The sequence below is a fragment of the Suillus subalutaceus genome, assembly GCF_016647625.1.
Source record: "Suillus subalutaceus strain FC151 chromosome Unknown DFJ58scaffold_38, whole genome shotgun sequence".
Taxonomy (NCBI): domain Eukaryota; kingdom Fungi; phylum Basidiomycota; class Agaricomycetes; order Boletales; family Suillaceae; genus Suillus; species Suillus subalutaceus.
In genome coordinates, this window is record NW_024540287.1 from 85,216 (window position 1) to 108,147 (window position 22,932).

At 47.7% G+C, this 22,932-nt stretch overlaps 8 protein-coding genes across 8 annotated transcripts; 5 read left to right on the forward strand and 3 right to left on the reverse strand.

The window, feature by feature from the left end:
- The first annotated feature begins 462 nt into the window (after window positions 1-462).
- On the forward strand, window positions 463-1,928 carry DFJ58DRAFT_306092 (uncharacterized protein). The gene is made up of 3 exons (XM_041379747.1): window positions 463-774; window positions 828-1,296; window positions 1,356-1,928. The coding sequence occupies exons 1-3, from the start codon at window positions 516-518 to the stop codon at window positions 1,828-1,830; spliced, it is 1,203 nt and encodes a 400-aa protein (XP_041245096.1). The 5' UTR covers window positions 463-515; the 3' UTR covers window positions 1,831-1,928.
- On the reverse strand, window positions 1,861-3,469 carry DFJ58DRAFT_715828 (WD40-repeat-containing domain protein; the record flags this gene model as incomplete). Its single annotated transcript, XM_041384164.1, has 8 exons — window positions 1,861-2,012; window positions 2,061-2,411; window positions 2,467-2,735; window positions 2,784-2,899; window positions 2,960-2,983; window positions 3,039-3,158; window positions 3,214-3,354; window positions 3,404-3,469. 8 exons carry the CDS (start codon window positions 3,467-3,469, stop codon window positions 1,861-1,863), a joined length of 1,239 nt encoding a protein of 412 aa, XP_041245097.1.
- On the forward strand, window positions 3,354-4,457 carry DFJ58DRAFT_306074 (uncharacterized protein). The gene is made up of 5 exons (XM_041379745.1): window positions 3,354-3,480; window positions 3,540-3,811; window positions 3,865-3,979; window positions 4,032-4,164; window positions 4,212-4,457. Exons 2-5 carry the CDS (start codon window positions 3,573-3,575, stop codon window positions 4,424-4,426), a joined length of 702 nt encoding a protein of 233 aa, XP_041245098.1. The 5' UTR covers window positions 3,354-3,480; window positions 3,540-3,572; the 3' UTR covers window positions 4,427-4,457.
- Window positions 4,224-7,902, reverse strand: DFJ58DRAFT_306081 (uncharacterized protein). The gene is made up of 8 exons (XM_041379746.1): window positions 7,227-7,902; window positions 6,163-7,170; window positions 5,872-6,113; window positions 5,741-5,819; window positions 5,491-5,691; window positions 5,347-5,433; window positions 5,111-5,296; window positions 4,224-5,057 (listed from the first exon to the last, which is right to left on the reverse strand). Exons 1-8 carry the CDS (start codon window positions 7,800-7,802, stop codon window positions 4,488-4,490), a joined length of 2,949 nt encoding a protein of 982 aa, XP_041245099.1. The 5' UTR covers window positions 7,803-7,902; the 3' UTR covers window positions 4,224-4,487.
- Window positions 7,903-7,998: 96 nt separating this feature from the next.
- DFJ58DRAFT_905730 (uncharacterized protein) lies at window positions 7,999-9,900 on the forward strand (the record flags this gene model as incomplete). The annotated part of the gene is made up of 8 exons (XM_041394973.1): window positions 7,999-8,124; window positions 8,179-8,306; window positions 8,360-8,589; window positions 8,645-8,839; window positions 8,901-8,984; window positions 9,045-9,113; window positions 9,168-9,314; window positions 9,869-9,900. 8 exons carry the CDS (start codon window positions 7,999-8,001, stop codon window positions 9,898-9,900), a joined length of 1,011 nt encoding a protein of 336 aa, XP_041245100.1.
- A 5,587-nt stretch (window positions 9,901-15,487) lies between these two features.
- DFJ58DRAFT_306323 (uncharacterized protein) lies at window positions 15,488-16,692 on the forward strand. The gene is made up of 5 exons (XM_041379748.1): window positions 15,488-15,933; window positions 15,991-16,191; window positions 16,242-16,332; window positions 16,400-16,523; window positions 16,575-16,692. Exons 1-5 carry the CDS (start codon window positions 15,721-15,723, stop codon window positions 16,615-16,617), a joined length of 672 nt encoding a protein of 223 aa, XP_041245101.1. The 5' UTR covers window positions 15,488-15,720; the 3' UTR covers window positions 16,618-16,692.
- A 2,203-nt stretch (window positions 16,693-18,895) lies between these two features.
- DFJ58DRAFT_876579 (uncharacterized protein) lies at window positions 18,896-20,036 on the forward strand (the record flags this gene model as incomplete). Its single annotated transcript, XM_041394453.1, has 5 exons — window positions 18,896-19,135; window positions 19,190-19,390; window positions 19,439-19,529; window positions 19,589-19,712; window positions 19,764-20,036. 5 exons carry the CDS (start codon window positions 18,896-18,898, stop codon window positions 19,816-19,818), a joined length of 711 nt encoding a protein of 236 aa, XP_041245102.1. The 3' UTR covers window positions 19,819-20,036.
- A 580-nt stretch (window positions 20,037-20,616) lies between these two features.
- Window positions 20,617-22,587, reverse strand: DFJ58DRAFT_905731 (major facilitator superfamily domain-containing protein; the record flags this gene model as incomplete). The annotated part of the gene is made up of 9 exons (XM_041394974.1): window positions 20,617-20,892; window positions 20,957-21,097; window positions 21,152-21,268; window positions 21,315-21,683; window positions 21,731-21,959; window positions 22,064-22,149; window positions 22,199-22,306; window positions 22,354-22,373; window positions 22,426-22,587. The coding sequence occupies 9 exons, from the start codon at window positions 22,585-22,587 to the stop codon at window positions 20,691-20,693; spliced, it is 1,434 nt and encodes a 477-aa protein (XP_041245103.1). The 3' UTR covers window positions 20,617-20,690.
- Window positions 22,588-22,932: the final 345 nt, after the last annotated feature.

Consider the following 22,932-nt stretch of genomic DNA (forward strand, 5'->3'; position numbering starts at 1 on the left):
ATTGGAACGAGCGTGGATGTATATCATTCGATCCCAATTCGATCGACATTATAAGACTAGACCTCAGGCCTAGGCCTCAGTGCTCAGCGCTCAGTGCTCAAGCGGGTGTGGAATTCCTTTCTGCAGCACAAAGAACAAGGTTCATTGCTTCTATCTGCAGGAAGTCACATAACGGCCACTAGGTGCACGCGATGATATCTGACAGGATCTGTTAAGATGTAAGATCTACCGATAGGGAGAACAATCAATATAACGATAGTGACTCGACAGAGCTACATGTTGGACTCGCTTTTGAGCGTCAGCTTCAGGAAACATGAGGGACGACGAAGTACTCGCGGGCTTTACCGTGGGTTATTACCATTTTAAGAACAAGCAGATCACACATGTAAATGGTCTCGTGGTTTGCTCGTGGTCGCGTCTTATGATCATGGGTATAAACTACCATAAAGTATACGTACATCTCCCTGATATGCGTCAATTCGAAAGTATTCGTGCAGTGCTAGTATCCCACAGCCATGATAAGCACGCCCAACGTTATAGGAATCGCGGTTGTCGCGATTACTCTTGCTGCTGTGTGTTATAGCAAGGGTGTTTCTCCACGCAGCTATTGGAAGTTTCTGCGACAGAAAGCCGCTCTCGTGGCTGGTAGAGGACTACCGGACTTTGCTCAGTTGACAGGCTTCCCTCATCCAAAGCCAGTACACGGCCTTAACATAGCTCATGCTCGTCCTCGTCCATACCGGCCCTTCAGGTGGGAATACCATCAGAACATGTGTATGTGAGCTGTATCACGGTTGACATGCTTTGCTTATCTATGCCTTCTATAGCCCTCAAGAAGTTGGAACCAGACTACTGGCTGGAGCTGGAGAGTACATATCGTGATCGCATTGCGCAACGGCAACAAATCTACGCCCTCCATGGCAAACGTATCATAGATGAGCTGCCCGGTAGCGAAGCAGCTTCAAAGGAGTTGATGGAAATGGTCATTCAGTACCTCTGCCTGAGGTACCCCCAGCAGTTTGAGTTTGATGAGTGGACTTTGACGTTCCACAACCACATCCTCGGCACGACGGCTAACATTTCGACGATGCATCCACTGGTTTTCTTACTCGAGAATGTCCCAGAGGACTTCCTCATCACCCAGGAAGACCCTGATACTGGGCTTTACACTCTACGAGCTGCGGTCTCAACATCAGCAGTTGGCTGGAATATCAGCCAGAAGATAGGCAAACCATTGCACGACATTCATGGCCCAGTTCCCGATTATAAGGAGAAGATGGCATTCTCAATGGACAGGCAAGTAATGTGGTAAACATATCAGGTTCACTTATAAGATCGCCGTAATGGATTCACAGGTACTTTTCTAAGATGCCTTGTGACAAGCCCATTCAGCGAGGGTCTTGGGGCCTTGAAATTGGGGAGCCCCTCTATCTTCAGACAGATGAACCAGAGTGGAGTCATCGTCAACATCAGAATCCAGACCTTCCTCTCTCCGACATTCACATGCGAGTTGACTGGCAAACGTTACGTCGCCTGCCAAAATCCCGCGCTATCGTGTTCAACTTCAAGGCCTTATTCACTCCGGTGACAGATTTCCGCAACGAGCCATTCATTCCAAAGTTGCTTCTGAAGGTTTTGCTCGAAGGAAAGAAGGCAATCTTGGAGTACAAAGGAACATGGTCCGTCGAGCACAAGGTTATACCCGCTTTACGAGAGTGGGCAAAGGAGCAAGAGGATAAGGGATGGGTCCCAAAAGATTGGCAAGAGAAGACACTGAACGAGGACCCCTTTTATCCTGGGTGGGAGAAGCACTACCCGATTCCTACTTAACAGCAGCAGATTATCCTTCAAGTATGTATCTCAGTCTTCCTCCATGAGTTCTGCGAGTTCTCTTTCTTCTTCTTCCGTGATCTCAACCTGATCCTTAACATCACCACTGGGTTGGGGAGTGGGAGCAATAACTGTAGCTTTCGACTGTCCAGCAGGGTTGTCTGGCTTCGAGTCATGGAGTTCTGCAGAAATTATTTAGATGTATCTCAATACCCACCATGTAGACTTACCACTAAATCGCCATCTACGAATGGTGCCATCCAGGCTGGTACTGATTATCCATGGCTCGATGCGTGTTCTTCCGTTGTCTGTGCGACTTCTCTGAATCCATAATCTGAGCGCAGTGACATCGTGCCAATGCGCGTCAATTTCCCCTAGAACCTCAGGTTCGGATGGCGTCGAGACATCATACAGACGGATAACATCCCCATATCCGGTCACGATGTACGGCTCTTCAAGATCGGAAAGTGCCAGTGGAAGAATCGCCCGCACAGGCAATGGGTGCGTGAGGGGTGGACTGGGTTTCTGGTCCGAGGATCCTGGTGGGTAAGGAATGACTTGCACTGTTTCATCCGATGACGCTGAAGCAAGGGGTGAGCTAAACAATGGCTTGACACAGTGAGCGATCGTTATAACCTGTCCAGATGTAACCTGCATCATATATAATTTCAGTGATGCGCGTTCGATGGTGGTTGAGAGTGTCCTTAAGAGTGCTTCGCCACCGAGGCCGCGGCCCTCCCTCTCTTTCTAGCTTCCACACCTTCAATACTCCCATGGTGTCAGCGGTGAAGAGGGTCACGGAGCCATCGGCATTGGCAATTCCAGCAATGCATTCTACCGGACGACTATGAGCCGAGACTGACCCGGCAGGCTGCGGAGGCTTCTCAAGAACGTCGGTTAGATCCCTAAGCACAGATGTTAGGACTACCAGTATGAGAGGTGTTCGTTTCTACCAGAATTTAACAATCTTATCGGAGCTACTGCTGACTAGGAGCTTCACAGATGGCACGACGAGTAGAGTTTTGACAAAATCATCGTGAGCAGCCGTCGTTGAGATAAGGCCCTTTGTCTGCAAGAGACGGTCTGCGTTCAGCACCTACAAGGACATGAAATGCGTTCGGGTGCTTACATTAGTATCCCATATTTTAATGGTCTAGCAGAAGGATTCCGTTAGCATCACCTGAGTGGCCGTAAATATTATCCCTTGCCTTGTCCCAAGACCCAGTTATCAGAAGCTTTTCATCACCCGAATTCGGGGTTCTGTCATAGAAGGCGAGACAGGTCACCGGTGCGTGGTGACCTCTGTATATCTGTAAAGTCTTTCTTGTCTGCAAAACGCGTCGTGATCTCCCAAGTCGAGTGATGCAGATCGTCGAAACGTACCTCTAAATCAATTTTCTTGGCTACATGCGAACTCTCAGCAATCCATGCGTAATTGCCGCGAATTTGGATGTCGATTGCGTTGCCGGTAAGCTGAATCGGAGACCCAAGAGATTTTGTTCTCTCCGCCTTTTGTCTGCGAGCCTGCCATCGATCTGAGCGACGAACAGCTAAAGCGATTTGAAGGACAAACTTCTGTCAGTTCAAGTTCAGCTGCTGATCTCAACAAATATGAGTGGTCCGCGGTAATTTCAGACATCGTCGATATCGGTAAATGCAACCCATTCACGTTGATTCAGTAGAATGACGTTATTTACTGTTTGGTAAAGGCTTCTGAAATAAACACATCCGTCTTGGGCTTCATGAGCAAACGCCTAGCATCATTTCATGGCCCTTCTACGCCAACATCATCTCCCGTATCACAAGTAAAGAAACCAGTCACGCCAGCATCGCCATCCAGGGCTTCCGATGCGTCTATTCATCGAAAATTTAGAACGTTACTCCACGAGTTACGCTCGATCGCAAATACATGGGATGACATCGTCCTCGTCGACGGCTTAAAAACTGCGCGAACTCTAGTCGATTCTCGTACCGAATTGGAGTGTGTGTTTCATCTCTCGTCATTTATCGGTTGGTGATTATGGAGCTCTTCAGTAATGCACTTGCCATGGTTCCTGCTGGTACGCAGCCTGGGTCGATCATGGTTAGTCCGAAGGTTGAAGTGATGGATGAATGTATTACTCTGCTCGATTCTGTTCTTATGAAGCTCGTAAGATGGTGCCTGTCTTGTGATTGATTCAATAATAACGAACATTTGTCAGTCGAAGCTGTTGCGGAGAATGAGCACCGTGCTCGATAATATGGAGGCTCTGATGTTTGAAGCGGAGAGGTTGAAGGGTTTTCAATGGTGCCACGAGGAACCTCTGTGGGTTTCATGGCCCATCGAGAAATTTGGTAGGCTAATATCGCTCTTGTCGTCACTTTTTGACGGGGCTTTGCAGTGCTGTCTTTGTCTGAGCTGACAACTCCGTATCATCGGTCTCTCGCACTTCATAAGGGACTAGTTGACACCTTGCGCAGTCATACAGTGTCATTCGAAGATTCTCGGAAGGCTATCAATCAATGGGTCGAGCAGCCTTTCCTCAGAGATGACGGCTGGGACGCAAAATGGGAGGATCTTTGTGAAGCAGAGGTTGAAAAATGGGACACAAGATAATACAGACAACTAGAGAAAGTAACAACACTCCCAATGTAATGTAACAATAACATATCGCCATTTATGAGTCTTCCTCATCGGATATATGGATCTCATCAGCGTTGTCTGCCTGTTGTGGCGCCAAGTCCGGCGCAGGCGAAGCTTGGTCCTCATCTGCTCTTGGAAGAGCTGTCTTTTTGGCTGCGACGAATGCGGGACCTCTTGCTTGCTGCTCTGCAGCAGCCATCGGATCTGCTGGCTGAGCAGCGGATGCTTGCTCTGAGGTACCATTTTGTTTCGCCGACAACGTCTGGGCAGCGAGATATGATGCTTCGGTATTGAACTGGGCTTGGACACTCCGCTTGATACGAAGCATTTCTCGGAATGTATCTTCCGAACCCGTCTCGATTTCGAAACTGTTCCACTCCTGCCAGAACTTGGGATTGACGCGTGGGTCGCAAAATTGGGAAGCATGTGCATAAATAGCGCGAGCCCGGTCGATTTCGCCAAGTTTGCGTTCCAATGCTGCGAAACGTAGACACATTTCAGCGGTTTGTTTGTCAGGAAGGACCTCGAGTGCGCGCTCGAAGATTGGGCGGGTGGCTGGCAGGCCATAATTAGCTGTGGCCTTCGCGATGTATATAGTGTACATCTGTCGTCATGATGTCAACAAAGGTCCTTATAGAATGCAACTGGGTGCAGTACCTCAAATTTGTTCTCATCGGCGACAACCTGAGTTGCACGCTCATAAATAGACATGGCCCGCTTCGCTAGACCATGATCCTCTTCCAATTGACCATACATCAGGAACAGGGGCTTGCATGACTTCGGTGGACATTTTTCTAGCGCTTGTTCAAACAAATCACGAGCTCGCTCCAACTTAGATCCTCCCTGAAAGGTGTTAACAAGGACAGATAACAGTGAAGTACGAAAATACGTACATATCGCTTCACGAACTTGGACAGATAAATATTCCATATTTCAAAGGATATGGGGAAAGTGAAGACCTCTGTGCCACGCTCGTACACCTGGTCGTAAACATGTTTAAGAATTAGCCAGAAAGACAGTGATCAGATGAACCGCACCTTGAAACTGTCCTCCCAATATTGATTTTCTTCAAGGAAAGCAGCGTAGTTGACGATAACCTGGGCATTGGCAATCTTTAGATCCATGATCTTGTCATAGACGGCCTTTGTCGAGTCAACGGTCCCTATTGACTCCTCAAGGTCAACGTAGAATGACCACAGCTTCAAGGATTTGAATAATCTGGCTTGGACGGGTAGTGACTATCGGGAATCAGCAAATTTGAAAAGTAACCCGCTGAAACGGGCTCACATGGTCATGATAATTTATCTTGGTATTTTTAGGAATGGCAGCAGCGCGTTGCATGACTCTGATAGCCTCGTCATAGTTTCTGAGAGTAGACGGTCAGTAAATCAGGTGGAAACCTATATGACGCTCCTCACTCGTGTCGAAGCTCCATCTCTGACCATTCACACCAAATGTCCGCGAGATCCTCGACCGCCTTGAAATTAATTTTGGTGGCTTTCTCGAGGATTTTACGGGCGCCATCCAAGTCAGGCTCTGCTGAACCTGTAGATCCACCATCCTCGTAGAACTTGGCGAAGTTAACGTAAAGTCTATGGAGGTTGGCAGTAGCCTTGCGGGAATTGATAGTGTCCAGTGCTTTGGTGTACGTGTCGGCCACCTGAACACACGTCAGACGAGCCAATTTCAGCCTTCAGACTAATGCTTACCTTTTCATCATCTTCACCCCAAAGAGCAACTCTCTTCTCCCATTCCTGAACATCGTTTGGGTTTCTTCGGAGTAAAACGTCATTGACTAAAAACGGTCTTCTGTCGATAAGAGCTTCGAACTCCTTCATCTTAATGTCCATCTCTTGTTCAGTCTCCTTCGTGTTTTCATCGTCGTCATCTTCTTCCGGATTCTCGAGACTTTCCATCATTGCGTTGATTAATGACTCGCAAAACTCTGCATACGCGTCAAAAATCTGCGTGAAGTCCCTGATTGTCAATACCGTTGCGATGCCCGCTTCAAAAGTGCTTATCGCCCGATCAAATTCGCCACGTTTGATCCAGTAGGTCGCGAGCCCAGTCCAGAGACGGCCAGCTTGGTCTTTATAAACTTCAAGGCCGTCCTTGTGGACGATGTGTTCTATGTTGAGCTTCCGTGGGCTGAGAGGATCTTCATCCTCATCGTATGCTCCACCAGCTACAACCGGAACAGGGGGTCCATCCATACGTACGAGCTGCCCATCCGTTCGCGAAGCTTCCGCGTCAGCTTTCGCATTTGCTTCGTTGGATTCAATTGTGGCATCCACGTCAAAACCAACTTCATCAGAGAATCGCTCAACAATATCAAGGAAATCTCCAAGAAGTTGATATGGGCTCTTCCCTTCGGGACTGACATACTCCCCTCGTGATGCTTTTCTTGCTAATGAGAGCAAGAGCTTGGCAGCTTCGAGGGGCCGCGGCGTAGAGTCTGCAGGAGAGAGCAGGATGGAGGTGTAGTGTTCGGTAACACTTGGATCAACAGAAAGGTAACGCCGGTAGACAGATACCGTAGTAGATCCGCCCTTCGTCTCGGCCCAGAGAAGATATCGAACCCATATTCGCGAATGTAATGAAGGCGGCAGAGTACGCAAGGCTCGGTCAAATGTCCGACGAGCATGCGTGTGTGAGATGAGAGATGGGCACCCAGGGTGGAAGAAGATGGATGTGTACATTAGCCATAATCTGGGTAGCTGAAATGATCCTGCAGTCAGCACAAACACAACAGTACCCTGGTAATAAAGCGTACTTTGGGCAACCACATGAGGGCCCTTTCATATGTAGCAATCAGCGATCTCCACTCCTCCCAGCCTACGACTCCATCAAGGCCATCCTCCCATGACTCTAGGTCCTCCTTCTCCTCCTCTAAAGCATCCTTCATTTCCGGTAGTTTCTTCCTTCCACCAGCCCTTTTTTTGATCACCTGTCTGCCAAGAACATAGGACATTCTCATCTGGAGGTACGACTTCCATAGTTTGAATGAGCCAGGAAACTGAGCAATAGCTGCTTCGTAAAGGTAAGTTAGGCACTGCAATGAATGTCTAGCCAGTGGGGTCGCGAGTGGACCGAGGAGTGTCGCGGTTTCGTCAGGCACGACCGTGCGTCTCTCTGCCTTCAATTGCGCGTTATACGCTTCTTTCGTCGTATGTATGGCGGTCCACCATGCACGAAAAGAAGATGGGTTTCGGAGAAGGTCTTCCTCGCGCTGAACATCCTTGATGGACAGCAAGTTTGAATAGGTTGTAGGTGTCGGTATTGGAAGCGTCACAGGAAATTGGGACGCCAGTAAGTCCATTGAAGTCGACTTCTCCGCAACCGAAGGCATTTTGAGATCCTGGTAGGTTTTGAACGAAAGCACAGCGCTGAGCGCTAGTAATAGGTTGGCGCGCTAGAGGTTAGAAGGAGTATTTATTTATTTATTTTTCTCATAATCTAGTAATTGATAATCCAACGATTGCAAGTCTCGTCTTCCCTGTCGGTATGGTAAGAATCGCGTTCAGATCGTTCTGCACACAGTTTGAATGAGCATTGAACAGCATCACATCAAACGTAATCTACAGACTCCCGAGGCTCTTGCTGAAAAGAGACAGCGAGAAAAGTCCAAGATCGATGAGTTCCTCGCTTTAACAGACGATGTGCTATCTCGAGTACGAATAGCTCTTGCTTGTGTACCGTCATCTTTCTGATTAATGTTTGTGTAGAAGAAGAAACAGGAGTGGAGCAACGATGCCTTTGAATTAACGCAGCGTTTACTCCAGATCAACCCTGAATTCTACACCGTGTGGAATTATCGTCGAAATATCCTACTCAACGGTATATTTCCTCATAGGTGCGCATGTATGAGCATGACGCGAAATTTCCTCAAAATAAGAGCTCTCGCAGTACTCCTGAGCAAATTAACAACCTTCTCTCAAACGAGCTTTCCATGACTACTACAGCTTTGAAAGCAAATCCGAAAGTCTACTGGATATGGAATCACCGTCGCTGGTGTCTCGAGAATGTCCCAGACGGGCCGGAACGCAATGAGGTACCGTCTATGGAATGGAGACAGGCAAATTGGGACAAGGAACTTTTTGTCACGGAGAGGATGCTTGACGCAGATGCAAGGAACTGTCAGTCATCTCATCACTGCATCCGCACATATTTGACACCCACACCCCTCTCTAGTCATGGCTTGGAATTATCGCAGATACGTCCTCGCAAACATGCCCACAAGAAGGCCTGAGACGTCAGAGTTGGCTTACACTTCTCGCAAAATTGGAGCAAATTTCTCCAATTTTAGTGCATGGCATCAAAGGTCTAAGACCTTAGTCGGACTTTGGGAAAGTGGCCAGCTGGATCCTATCCAGTCGAGAGACGACGGTACGTGCCCTTTTTCAATCGGATTGACCTTTTCGAGCTTTCTTTCTTTTTCTTTTAACAGAGTTCGAGCTTGTAAGCAACGCATTATATACTGACCCAGACGATCAAAGCGCGTGGATATACCATAGATGGCTCATTGGCTCAGGTTCTACAACAGACTGTCTCATATGCAATTCAACATGGATTGACTTGGTGCATTGAGCAGGGGAAAACAAAGCACAATTGGAACGTGAGATACAACTTATCTTCGAGTTGCTCCAAGAGCAACCTGATAGTAAATGCAAGCGGTTATGTTTATTAATCTCACAACTACTTAATTCTTTTATAGGGTGTATGGAGTCATTGGTCCACTATAAGCGACTTCTACTCCAAAATCACTCACCAGATTCCCAAACCCTGAAACAGGAGTGCGTGGAGTTACTTTCTCGGTTGATGGACTTGGACCCTGTTCGATACTTTAGATATCAGGATTTAAGTAAGTTCTCTGTACTGGTGTGTAACAAGGGGCTTATTGTTTTCAGAGAGGGACCTCGATCAGTAGTTTACTCTGGTTAATCTATTTGTTGTTTGCGCTGATCGATTGCGTTCTATTCTCATCTCTGCCTCCCAGTCGTTTCAATAAGTCGTGACCGGCTGGGCCTAAGGCTTAGCCTCGCATTCGCTGTGCTTCCATACGTATGCCCTGGACGTGAACCGCCCTCAAGGACATGGTCTTACGGTTCGCGATGGTGCGTGTGGCAGTCTGTGGAAACACCCCGGTTCTCATCGATAACGCCTTGGATACCTGCATTATTAACAAGGCCGGGACTGTCTGGTCACATAATTGATTTGATCAGTTGCTTATGCACAGCGCCACACCTTTAGTTTCACGCAATATCGCTGCTACATTCCAATAACCTTTGAGCGAAAATCACTTATAGTATTCCCGACAGGTATTCCAATGTCCTTATCCTTACTGGTTGTGTTTCTTGGGTAGCAGGCAGACCAACCTGTCTCATGTACGGATATGGTACAGTACGGAAAGGTCAGACTCGACTGGGCTTCGATCGCCGTCCTCATAGTCTTCTCTAGCGTTTTCTCGACGTGCCTTCAAGTGCACGGCACACGACCTCGAGGTCCTTCCGAAGCTTTCCGATCGCACTCGTCAAGCTTTATCAAGGTAGTTGTGCTTATCGTTCCATCAAAAAAACTTACTATTAAAACTAGGCTACAGACCGAAGATATTACTACTGTCGAAATTCACGATCGGGACTTTGCAAGCAGCATGAAAAGAAGTCTTTGCACCGAGGAATCTGATTGTATGGTCCTCGTGAACCACCACCAGTAATGGACACTATGCAAGGGATCAATATTCGAGAGCTGCCATGAGCAATGCATCAGAATCAGACAGATAATCATCATCAAGGTCATCGTCATTGTCGTCCAGTCGGCAGCATTGCGGACTTTTTAAAAATGTCGATGTTTGACAAGTTCGGAACTCAGCTGGGCTGAGCCCGCGAACTACCCTCCTCGGGAACACCGCCTCTAATGGCATGCGGTGCAAGGGAGGTGCAAATACAGCATGCGAGCCCGAGTGTCTAGCAGGTCTCTTCATGTCCTCTATCATCTCTTCTCGCTCTTGACCATTGATTTTGCTTATTATCGAGCTTAGCCCTGCTTAGCCTCTACCTCACTGTCCAACCGTCTGCAAGTACAGCAATAATTTCTTTCTCGATCAGGGTCATGCCCAGCGAAAGTAAGTGCATCAAGCACATCAACAAGACGGAGAGAAGCGCAACAAGAAGCGCTATCAAACTCACCAGCACATGTTGTACCGCCTCGGACGAGCGCGAAGAATCCGCCACCCTATGGTGCACAGCAGCGTCAGGATGCACTTTGGGAGGGTGAGCAGCCACGTCGCAGTGATATCCACTAGCTTACTCACCGTGAAGCAGGCGGGAATAAAGCCCTCCCCCCTCTATGGCATCAGTTTAAGGTGCTGGATGAAACTCAATATCAAGACAAAAAGCTCACCATGACTTCATGGAACCGACCTTTACCGGGAGTGCGACTAGGTGAGCAAAGAAAGTGTTACTAGGAACGACAAGTTTATGGTATAACATAGATGATCCTGGAGATCTCGTTGTTCCCGGTTATGAATGGTACATCTCACCACTTGGTCGGTCTTACTTTGTCAACCACAATACTCGGACCACGTCGTGGAAAAAACCAAAGCCAGAACGTCCGGCAGGAAGCTTGACGCCGGAGTGCGTCATTGAGGGTCACTCTCAGTGCATATGGAGCCTTGCCTACTTGGGTACCAGTGGCAATATAATGAGCACGTCTCAAGATAGTTCAATTCGTCGATGGAAAAGAAACGGAGAGCCAGTAGGAAAGCCTTGGTATGGTGATGGAGGGGGGATAGGCCCAGTGGCAGTATCCCCGGATGAAACAATGATTGTTAGCGGAAGCGTAGACGGTAGACTGTGGCTGTGGGATATAAAGGAGGGCAGCATGGTCGGTGACCCATGGGAGGGGCATGATGACGTAGTCAGGTGCCTCGATTGGTCTCCCAATGCCCTGGAGATAGCAAGTGGATCTGAAGACGGCACTATACGACGCTGGAACCCGTATACTGGTCGACAAATAGCACCACCGATAAAGACCAGTCATGGATGGGTTATTACCGTCAAATACTCTCCACAAGGCGACAAATTCATGAGCGGCGGGCGTGGCGCGATTTGCATGTGGTCAAAAGATGGAAAGCTGCTCGCCGAGATTAAGGGACACGAGCGTGGGGTGACATCATTGTGTTGGTCTAAGGATGGTGCATACATCTTCTCTGCCTCACATGATACCACCATCCGGAAATGGCGGTCGATTGATGGGGAGGAGCTCGTTGTTCTTCGGGGTCATACCAACTCTGTCGCATCCCTCTGTCTTACTCGCAATGAAAGCTATATTGTTAGCGCATCAAACGACTACTCCATTCGCATCTGGGACCTCAAAACCAATCAGTTAGTTGGAGATCCACTCTTGCATGACGACCAAGTCTTCACTGTTGCCATTTCCCCCGATGGAAAATACATTACAAGTGCTGGACCAGACAAAAAAATATATGTATGGGGCCTGGAGGCGGCGCTCGACTGGCATAGTGATAATCAAGTTGGTGTACGATTGGTGTTTCGATGTCCTTTTCTAACGGTTTTGGTTGTTTAGAGTGCGGATGGTGGCAATACAAAGCTTTAGGTAAGTCTTCCCTACTTCTCTTTCACGCTACAATTGACTTCTTTACTAGGGACGTCCAGCCCAACCCAGAGATGTGCGCCAACCAATCGTGAGCAACCTCATCTTTGCAATGTCTCATTAGATCTTTGACTCTAATCAGCAGGTCAAAAATATAGGATTGGCAAGATATGTCAGTGTAGTTATTCTTGACCTTTTCTCGCCTGACACCAAGATACAGGGGTGACGATTTCTGGGGCAACGAGTCAGACCGCGCCCCTCGTCGCGCAGCTCCACCTGCAAGCCCACCGTCCCTTATTCGTTGGCGTCGTTTACTCAGTTCCATACATTTCGGCACACCACTTGCACATGCATTCCAACCAATTGAGCTACAGTCCCGACACTGGAATTTCAACTTGTTTTCTGAAGGAAATTCCAGACGCACCGTCGTGGTAGCTCCTGCTCGCGATGAAGACGTGAGTGGCTCGCCTTCGCTCCTCTTTCATTCCATTAAAACACATCACAGAGATATGGTATTACCCCTGAATCTGATGCGGAAGCGGCCGCAGCTCTGCAGCGCACAGATGGCAATGAAGCCAACAATTCAACAGAACCAGGTCGCCCTGAAGCGGGGGCACATGCATCTCAAAGACAACCAATTCACAAGCAAGCACAAGACTCGACTGGCGGAGCGGGAGACATGTTGTATGAAGGAGTGAGCTGCTGCGGATTTTTTCTTCGGTCGCCGTGTTTCCGCTTCGCCTCAGTCATGAGATCATCTAGAAGCTGTGTCACTTGATGATTTTCTCTTTCCTCGCGGGTGCGTTTACGACACCCAGCTCGTGTCATCCTCATGCCATCCTATGTAGACAACTAGAGATGAGCCAAAATTTGCCATCGGTCGATGAAATTAGAAGGCGTTGAAGGCTACTGGCTAAGTACGTGATGTTCAATTGTCACGTGTCATCTCGGAGGTTCAACGTTCAACAATCACCTACAAACATGCTGATGCGAAATCACTTGTCAATCACCCGTCACCGCCTCATTCAGTAGGTGAAAACGGATATTTCAATTGTGGAAGGCGTGATAATAACCTCCTTCCGGTTTCATAGTGTTGAACTTGTATTCTGCGACTCTGACTGAAAGAAAATGTATCCGAGTTCCCTGAGCATGGAACTGGGGGGACTCTGCTTGCCTTAATATTGGAGAACTGTCTTTCCTGCATTTGATTCCGCCTAACGAACGTTATCCGTGCAGTATTAGTGTAGTGCTATACCTATATACACACAGCCAAACAGATAGGTTCACCAGCGCCTGGCCCAGAAATACTGTACTTAGGATGATGCTAGACATGATCGCCGAGTGCAAAAATGATCCGCTGACTTCCGTATAATTGAATATCATCAAGTGTGACGCCGAGTGTGATAACAATATTCGATTTATCCTGGCGTCGCTTGTTGTCTGCGATGTAGTTTTGAACCCGAGGACAGCTGCTGGCAGCAATATTATTTTATCCAGTGGACATCGGATCATCGAAACCTGTTCCAGAACGTACTAGTAGGGGATTGGAGAAAATAACGGCCACAGAACTGATACGAGTCTCAAAGGAGCCATATGTATGTCCACCTCAGCAAACCTCCGCTCGTGAATATCAGCTTGGTAGTATTAAATAGCATTGGTCCTCATGTCGAGACTGGCATAGTACTGGTTACTGAGTGGCATTGATCTTCATGTCGAGATTGGTGCAGTATGTCACACTGATCATTGGTCCAGAGTTGTCGCGACAGTGTGAATAAAACAATAAAACAACCGGCTTCATTCAATTTTAAGTCGTAATACACGACAACTACGAACCTACAATATTAATGGTAACAACTCAAGAAGGTGGGGGAGAATCCAGGGAAGCCGCGAGATAGTGTGCAACAACATCCCGAGTCGACGCTAGACGGCGAGAGAAGGCACAAGACAATGACAATGCGAGACAATGATAAACGGTGTGAAAAGGCGCGAGATGATGCAGGGAAGGTGCGAGAGGGTGCGAGAGAACGAAGGAAGTGCAAGAGGATGTAGAAGAATGCAGCGTATACCATTATATTTAGAAAATAAAAGAAAGAGATAAGATAAAGGGAGACTTACATGCAAGGTAGTGGCAGGTATGCGAGGGGAGCAAACATGAGGGTGCACTGTGATGAGAGTTGTGCAAGGCATGTTTATAATCAAAAGGGAGAAAAAAAGAAGAAAAGACTTACCATAGAGGACGCAAGACGGAATCAGCATGGTGACTGTCGGAAAGGCAGAAATCGTGTCAGGGCTAGCGTGGAAGGCTGCGGGAGGACGTGCCAGGGAAGTGGGAGGTGACGGAAAGCACGGAGATTGCAGCAGGGGTGCAGCAGCTGCACTGCAGCTGGTGTTAGCTGAGGCGCTGGACGCTGGATGTGGCGGGCAGGGAATTAATGATGATGGAAAGAAAAAGTAAGAACAAACAACACGAAAAGCTAGTATTATTGGCTAGTAAGCGAGGTATGAATGAGAGATGGTAAGCACTTGAGAGAAGTTGGAACTTGAAGAAAATTCCGCTTCGACTTATCCAAATTTTGTCTACTTTGCCCTAAGTTTGTGCAAGAGTCCCGGGGCCGTTGTTTGCAGCTTTCGTCCACGATGAATTGACCTAACGGGCATGTTGATGGAGTAGTAAACGTGCTGATGCCGGCGAAATTCGAATAGACGATCGTCCAAGGATAACTGGATGAATTTAGGATATGGTGTGGAATCTGGATATAGCCGCTTTAAATCTGGGCTGATACTAGTCGCCCCAGGTTGAACTTCGATTCTCGAATGAATTTATGAGCCGCATCAGGCCTGCTGCATCCGCTCAGTCTTTGTGTTTCTGCTCCACTGATGGAGCGTATCCTTTATTGAAAAGGGTACGGGACATGATTTACAGATATAAATAACCTAACTAACTTCTTGTGGTTGGGCGCTCGGCCATCTGCCCGAAGTTCTCACGACATTCAGTTTAACCCGTGTATATGAAGGGTCTTCTACCGTGACGACTCTCTATCTACGCGCTACAAAGTGCGCAGTCAGCCGGCCCATCAGCACATGCATGATGGTGCAGCCGCCCGAGATACTTAGACCAATAGGAGGTCAATAAAGCTCTCGTTAGCAAGCAAAATCTCCTAGGACTTTGACTCGATCTGCATCGTAGCACGGTTCACGCATGAGTCACGCATGATGCCTTTCATAACACTCAAGCGAGCGCTTCTCGTAGGAAGGGACCCCATAGCCAGCAATGTGTTCCTTAGTATGGACTCAGATCAAGCGCTGAGTCAAGAAGACCGTAAGTTTGAACGCAACCCCTAAACCTTGATCAGAATTTGATTCTCCAGTATCCAGGAAAACACAGCTAGGTCCAGGCCACCTCATGATGAGCAAGGTTCCATTCCCACGATCTATTAGAACACGAGTTATGTGGGTGTTTTGCACGCAGTGTCAAATGATCCCATTCTTGCAAAAAGTTTCTGCCTTTCTAACGATTCAATTTCGTCCTGTGGAGTGGTGCATTGTGCATAGACGTTATATATAGCCTTCTTAAGTATTGCCCTCTTCTGAGTGCCAGGTTTCATTTAAAGCAGCTCAGCTCCGCTTCGAGCGCCCAGAAGTTAATCGTCCACGCCATGTCTGTAAACCCCACTTCTGAAGTCCCTGCCAGCGAAGTCCCCGAAAACTGTCGAGCTCCCAATCATCCTATTTTGAGGTTGGCGTTCAAATTGTTGTGCATTATTGCAGTCTCCCAGAAGTCTCTCGACCATTGGAAAGATACAAAGAACAAAGAATGGAAGGAGCATGTCTCAGTGATGGTCAATCGCTTTCAGAACTCAAACATCACTGTATGTTTAATACTATGAGCCGATCTTCATGGCTAGCGCTGAACAACTGGGCTTTAGGCTGGGCTCGTACTCGCAACCACTACTCTATTCCTGTCGTCTGTGCCTCCTATCGAGCATTTGATGGCTTATAACTCCTCGATCTCGTATCTCTTTGCCATGATTTCATTTAGTGCTGCATTGCTCAGCGTGATATCTGGAGCTGCAGTGCTTGTTATCTATGAGACTAGCACCAGTAACAAAGACATGGAAACCCTCAAAGTGAGTCCCTTTGTCTACTAGGCTGGCTCATGATTTGACACACGACACAGCACATGCCACGCCACCAAATCGTCGCGTTGCTACTATGGTTAGCATACCCCTCGATCTGTCTGTCAGTCGCTACTTTCTGTTTGTTTGTGTGTAAGTGATGCACTAGATGTGCCAGTGTCTAGATCTACTCATGAGTATGACGTTTCCTTTGGTACAGCTATCTTTATCGCCTGCTTCTGGTCTGACAATATTGTCGTCAACATCATAACTATCTTGGGTTGTGTGGCCTTCCTTGCAAACGGAGTCCTTACGATATACGTATACTGCATTGTGGGCGGAAAGTAAGTTATAGGTGGCACTTTTTGTTGGATCTGTCTAAATATGTCTTGCAGGCAGGTCGATGATAAAAAAAACATCACCCCCACAAGCTGTTGATAGGCACTAGGCGCTGCATGCCTTCGGATGTGACTGGGTGTGATGATTAATATTATAGACCACTCAGGGTTTGGACGCTTCTAGTCAACTTCGGGTTGCACATATCGGTCAGCGGAGTAGCGGGCGGAACTTTCGCTAAGAACTTGTCAGTCATGTCTTCTTATCACATCTAATATATGGATATGTCACAACCGCCTGGTGATTGCTCATGCGAACTGTCCACGCAGCAAAGCGCCATGGAGAATAGATGCCCAGGGTCCGCATGCACAGCCTGAAAGCACGGTCACGGTATGTATGTTTATGTAAAGAGAACGAGAATGGCTGAACGCTCATCTGCAACGGGCGTAACACCGTCGACTGCGGATTTAAATGAACTTGGTGGCTGAACTAGAGACCCTGCGCAAATAAAGGGCTTGAGTGGATTGCCATATCTGTACAACATCGAGATGCTGAAGGGGACAGAAGCGATGATCAATCCACTTGGTCTCACAACACCGGAACGATTGTGAGCGAATTCTTTTATCCTGACAAGCCCTTTTTATCGCATTGAAACAACGGCATAGTTCATGTTTCCTCTAGTATTTTTATGCTTGTCCGAGTTAAAGCGAACTGGACCAGCTTTCGGGCTCAGAGTTTATGATCTCAGCGAAACCAACATCCAAGTCTTTGAATCAACGTGCACGATGGATAGAAGAATATGTCACGCACTATCCTACACAGACAACAACCCAGCATATGCATCCTCCGGTATCGAGATCAAGGACAAGCAATACGGGTAGTCTGTTAAACCCAAGTTTCTCGCAAACAAAAGTCGCTTTGAATAGACTAGCCGTCGTCGGTCTCGAAGCTCTGGCCGGGACCCAACTTGGCATTATGATCGTGGTAGGGCATTCGAGAGAACTCGCAACGATGACAGATTGCGAGTGTGGCAAAACATGTAGATGGAAATAAAGAGAAGACGCTGCAGCCTGCGTCTAAAACAATAATCATTCAAAGACAAAATACAGCCGAATGTAAGCATTGTGACTAAAAGATCATCCGATGGGTGCGCTCACTGTCAGCGCCTTGCGCCTCTTGAAAATCGTAGGATCTGGTGTTAGCTCAGTGCAAAGGGAGGAGACGCTGCATAATGGGCTCACGGATCACGCGACGGTCCATGCATTAATGAGCCAAGCGTTCATCGATCGGCGACGGGCGTAAACAATAGTAGACCCATTGTGGCGGTGCAGGCTGTCAGTTGAACCTGACGGAACTGGGCGGAACCTTAATTGCCGCAGCCAAGTTGTGACATTGTAATGTGATGACATTTGGCTACCATCTCATCTAACTGTGCACGTCTGGTAACTCTGGTTGAAGGATGTGCAGTCGGGTACTCATCGACATCACTAACAGCTGCGAACTTGAAGACGAACAGATTGTGCAACGTGCATTATTCAAGTTCAGATAGACTGGGGAACAATGGCGCAAGCAACTTCACAAAATTGACAACTTAATGCTTGGATCAGCGACTGCCAGCGATCTCCGATGTTCTCCACGGCCTTCGAGCTTACTGTGCAAGGTGGGCATCTAATTGCATGATCATGGGTGTCACTCAATCATTCACATATTCAAGCCTTGAACCTCTCGAGTGAGTTTTCCACGTGCGATGCTGTGATTTCTGATACTTACCCTCAGGTGCAGCTCCAGTGCCCAGGCAAAATTATGTTGCATACTACTCGGCGTTATCATCGGATGGTTGGAATGATACTGCGTAGTGTACAGGAAGGCACAACCTGTCCAGCCATTTAACTTCGACAGACGACCCCCGAGATGACGACACAATGATCAGGATCGCTTGTACCAGAAACCTTGGTGGGTTCTTGAAAGTGTATAATTTGGCTTTTTTTCAGGGGGTTTACAGCGATGTCACAGTTTGCCGAGTGGCCCTCAAGCGAGGTTCTCATTGGTGGAGGCTCAGCGTCTATGCCAGAAATGCTTGCTCCTCGTGGACCAGACTCGGAAATGAGCGCTCGATGAGTGGTTGAGGTTTGTTGCTCTAGACTTCGGAAATTCCCGCTGAAATGATTCTGGAATGTGACTAGTATTCGATTTTGTGAACGCTCAAGCGCTCATGTAAATTGTCGTGCACTCAGCATGTTCGCTGATCTTGCAGATCGCTTTCCCGATGCATTCTCGCAGGCATTGCCACCGAGTATGGAACCACGAACATGTGCAATATAAGACTCGTCCTGTATGTCAGCTCCGCTCAACAACAACCCAGCCCCACAACACTCACATTATGAGTTCTACCATCAGTGATGCGACTCGGGTGCTCAGTAATACTTCTATTAACTCGGACCCTCGAGTCTTGAGAAACTTTCAGCCTCTCACTCGTCCTATTCTGAAGTTAGCGTTCAAAGTCTTATGCGTTGTTGCAGTCTCTCGGACGTCTCTCGATCACTGGGGAAACACAAAAAACGATGAATGGAAGGACCATGTCACAGTGATGATCAATCGTTTCCAGAACTCAAACATCACTGTGTGTTTGATACGGTCTAATCTTTATGGCCAACGTTGAAACAATTGAATTTAGGCCGGGCTGGTACTCGCAACTGCCGCTTTGCTCCTGGTGTCAAGCTCTCCTGTAACTAGCTTGATGGCTTTTGACACTCCAGCCTCCTATGTCTTCGCCATCATTGCATTTAGTGCTGCATTGCTCAGTGTAATATCAGGAGCTGCGGTCGTGGTCATCTACGAAACTAGCATCACTCACAAAGACATGGAATCCCTCAGAGTGAGTTTTGCTTGTTTGGGGTGTCGCATGGTTTGACTCATGCTGCAGGACATGCCACGACACCAAATTATCTGCTTGCTGTTGTGGTTGGCATACCCCTCGATTTGTCTGGCAGTCGCCGCCTGCTCTTTGTTTGCGTGTAAGTGAGTTTAGCAGAAGTGCTCCTGTTGATGATGTATGACATTTTCTTCGGTGCAGCTCTCTTTATCGCCTGCTTCTGCTCTGGAAATGTCCTTGTCCAAGTCATAACGGCCTTGGGTTGTTTGGCTTTCTTTATCAACGGAGTCCTTACGCTCCACGTTTTCAATTTTGTGGGCAGACCGTAAGCAAAAAAAAACACCCTTGTTTGGACCTGTCTCAATTAGCTTCGTAGGTCTGCAAAGCCCGTCGACAGTGAAAGGGGTTCTGCAAGCAAAGAAGTAGAATGATGACTTGGCCTGATGCGGGTAATCATTGTAGACTAGTAGACTCGCAACGGAACTTTTGCCACTGGAATTCCGGGTTGCTACTCCTTCATGTTTAGTTTCAGCTGTGTATGCCAACTATAGTCGGCGATATTAAAATTTCAAATGTCTTGCATGTGGCAGATAATACTGAGCTCGAGGATAGGTGGCTAACTTATCCTGCCATTACATATATGGTTTCGACAGGTTTCGACTAGCAGTCGTTACATGCTCCTGCTGTGTGACTTACAGGATTTCCCTCGCGCAGTTCTCCTTATTGCCTGAGGCTTCTAAGAGATATATCCTTATTCATGTCATGTTGCCACCTTGGGCTTTTCTCACGGAGTCCTTACGCTCATGTTTGTGGGTATGCCGCAGTAAGCTTAGTTCGAAGGGACTCCCCCAGGCAAGTTCTTGCGCCCATCGAAACAGACGGCACCCGTGCAACCTGTCACTCTCCGTCAATGATGTGGCCAGGATTAATTACATTGACTAAACATCATGGACCAGGGTTTGCCCACGGTCGAACGCTTCCAATGGCAAGCTCTTCCAAGTCGGTAATATTCAATATATTGGTCAGTGGAAATGCATATTAGAACTTCCCGTGTATTTTCACTGTTGCGGACGAGATGCGTGGTTGCAAGTCCTTATTGCGGTACTTATCGTTCAGCCCCTTTTATGTCCCCTGACAAAGGATCATCATCTCGGCAAGTGAAAACTACTAGGAAGGCACACCATAAGCATAGCCATATCCGCTCTCCAGGCTTCTAAATCTTGTCACTTTTGCATTTCGAAGTAATGTCTACTGTACAACCCCGCGCGGTCGAACAGCGATGCCAGAAGTGATCTGTCCTCGACTACACCAAATATCTAAAACCAGTCGGGAAATGAAGCTCTTTAACATCCTTCGCATTCCGCTCGTCCCTCTCAATCTGCTCATTCAGATGCTTCAAATAAACATACATCCCACCAAACATGACTGTGGAAACCGCCATTGCTGCGATGCTGACGACATAGGAATAGCGATATGTTGGGCCCCAGTTCAATGGCCATGCGTACCTATGAGAGAAGTGCAGTCGTGGATGATCAGCAAGAGCGAGAAATCAATGACAATGACACTGACGATCCAACAATATTGCCTATCTGCCCCATTGCGTTCATCAAAGCAATAGCAACGGCTCGCTTCGCAGGTTCTCTGGCGAAAGTGTTGTTGGCCCACCCCCAGAGCACCAGATATCCAGCGATGAGTTGAGCCATCAGGAACCTGTGTGTCTCTGAGTACCAGAAGTGACGTCTTATGAGCGGTGGCCCTAATTACATCGAAATATAGCGCGCAGCTTTGTTCATCGTAAAGATCGATATGATGTATGCAAGGGTACCGAATGCATTGGAGACAAGGTAGTATTTATAACGTTTCTGCTTCTTGTCAGAGTACCTGATCCCCGTGAGATGCGATTTTCCAATAAGAATGGTTCACTGACCATGTAAGAGCAAATGCCACTATAGCCGCGAACGCCCATGGAGGAGCGCAGAGTAGCAACGTTGTAGTCGTGTCATATCCCAGTGTTGCGCATAGCGTTGGGAAGTACGCGAAGAAACACTGCGCTATGTACTGGAACATGAACGCCACTGAAAACCACCACACCTTCCAGTCAGATACGGCATCCCACAGTCCTTGCATGGTCGATTGTTTCCCAGGTTTACCAACGCCATCTTCTTCGAGGCGAGAGATGGCAAGTGCTCTTTCCTCTGGGGTGAGCCATCTGGTGTTGTGCGGGAAATCAGGGAGTACGAATATCGCGCAAATCGCGACTAAGATGGTGATACCGCCTTCAATGTAAAATAGCCATCTACAGATGATTCAGCTCCAAGGAGTGACAAAGACTATCTTGCTTGCCTCCATGCAGCTTGACCAAGTACGCCCTGCATACCTTGAAGTATACCAGATGCAAAAAGGGATCCGAATGCAGCGCTGAGTAAAATTCCAGAGGAAACGAGAGCCGTTCTCGTGGCCAGCTCGTCCCGCTTGTACCATCCAGATATAAGAAATAGGGCACCAGGGAGGAAGGGCCCTTCGGCAAAGCCAAGAAAGAGACGGGCAACCAAAACTCCGGTATAACTTGGGTCTAGCTATCAGACATTAGAATAATGCAAAACTAGAATGTGTACTTCGTTGTGAACCCTAGGCAGAATTAGCAGCGATATTCATGAACGACCGGTGTCGACAAACCAATTGATACCGATATTGCACCCCATACTATCATACAAGACGGAATGAAGATAGAAGGTCTCTCCAGCCAGTGCAGAAACATGTTCCTAAAGAAAATTCACGTTCACCTGTCTCTTGATTAGGGACAAAACTCACCCTGGCACTTCTATGACGATGAATCCAATATATAGGATGGACAAGATCGTGGCGTATTGTTGCCCCTCCAGGTGCAGGTCTTCCTCAAAACCTTGTAGCCGAGCATTGCTGTGGATGTCATGAGATTGATGCGAGTACGACGATATTTAACACACCTCACGTTCGATCTGTCGATCTAAGATGCACAACATGTATCAGAATAGAGTTTACAAAAACCTCAGACTCACCATGTTCAGGGTATACAAAACCAGTATCACGGACAAACGCAAATCAAGCTTCCTCACCAATCTCTTTTCAAGGTCATTACGGTCATGATAGAATACGTCAGTGGGCAAGTCGTTAATTGCGTCGATGGTGCCACCCATTTCTGTATCGCTGAGAGCGGGCATCGTTAGGGATGAGGGAGGTAAACGCAATAGCAAGGCTTGTATATCTACTTGGTGACACGTAGGTGAGAAGAACTATATTCCAGTTGGAAGCCATAGGCTCATCAGAGAACCGAAGAGTCGTTTAGGGCGAGGGCATTACGTTGGAATGTATGACTTTACAATATTGCTTTTAGCAACGGAAGGTTATTAATTCATATCGACAGCACACCGTCACTTGACCATGGTAACTGGTAATTGGTTTGGCTAATTGCTTATGCTGGAGGATGGAAGGGGATGACAACGTTGCAGCGAGAAGGTAGGCATCATGATCCGGCAGACTCGGGCGTCTAGGGTCAGAGGATATAC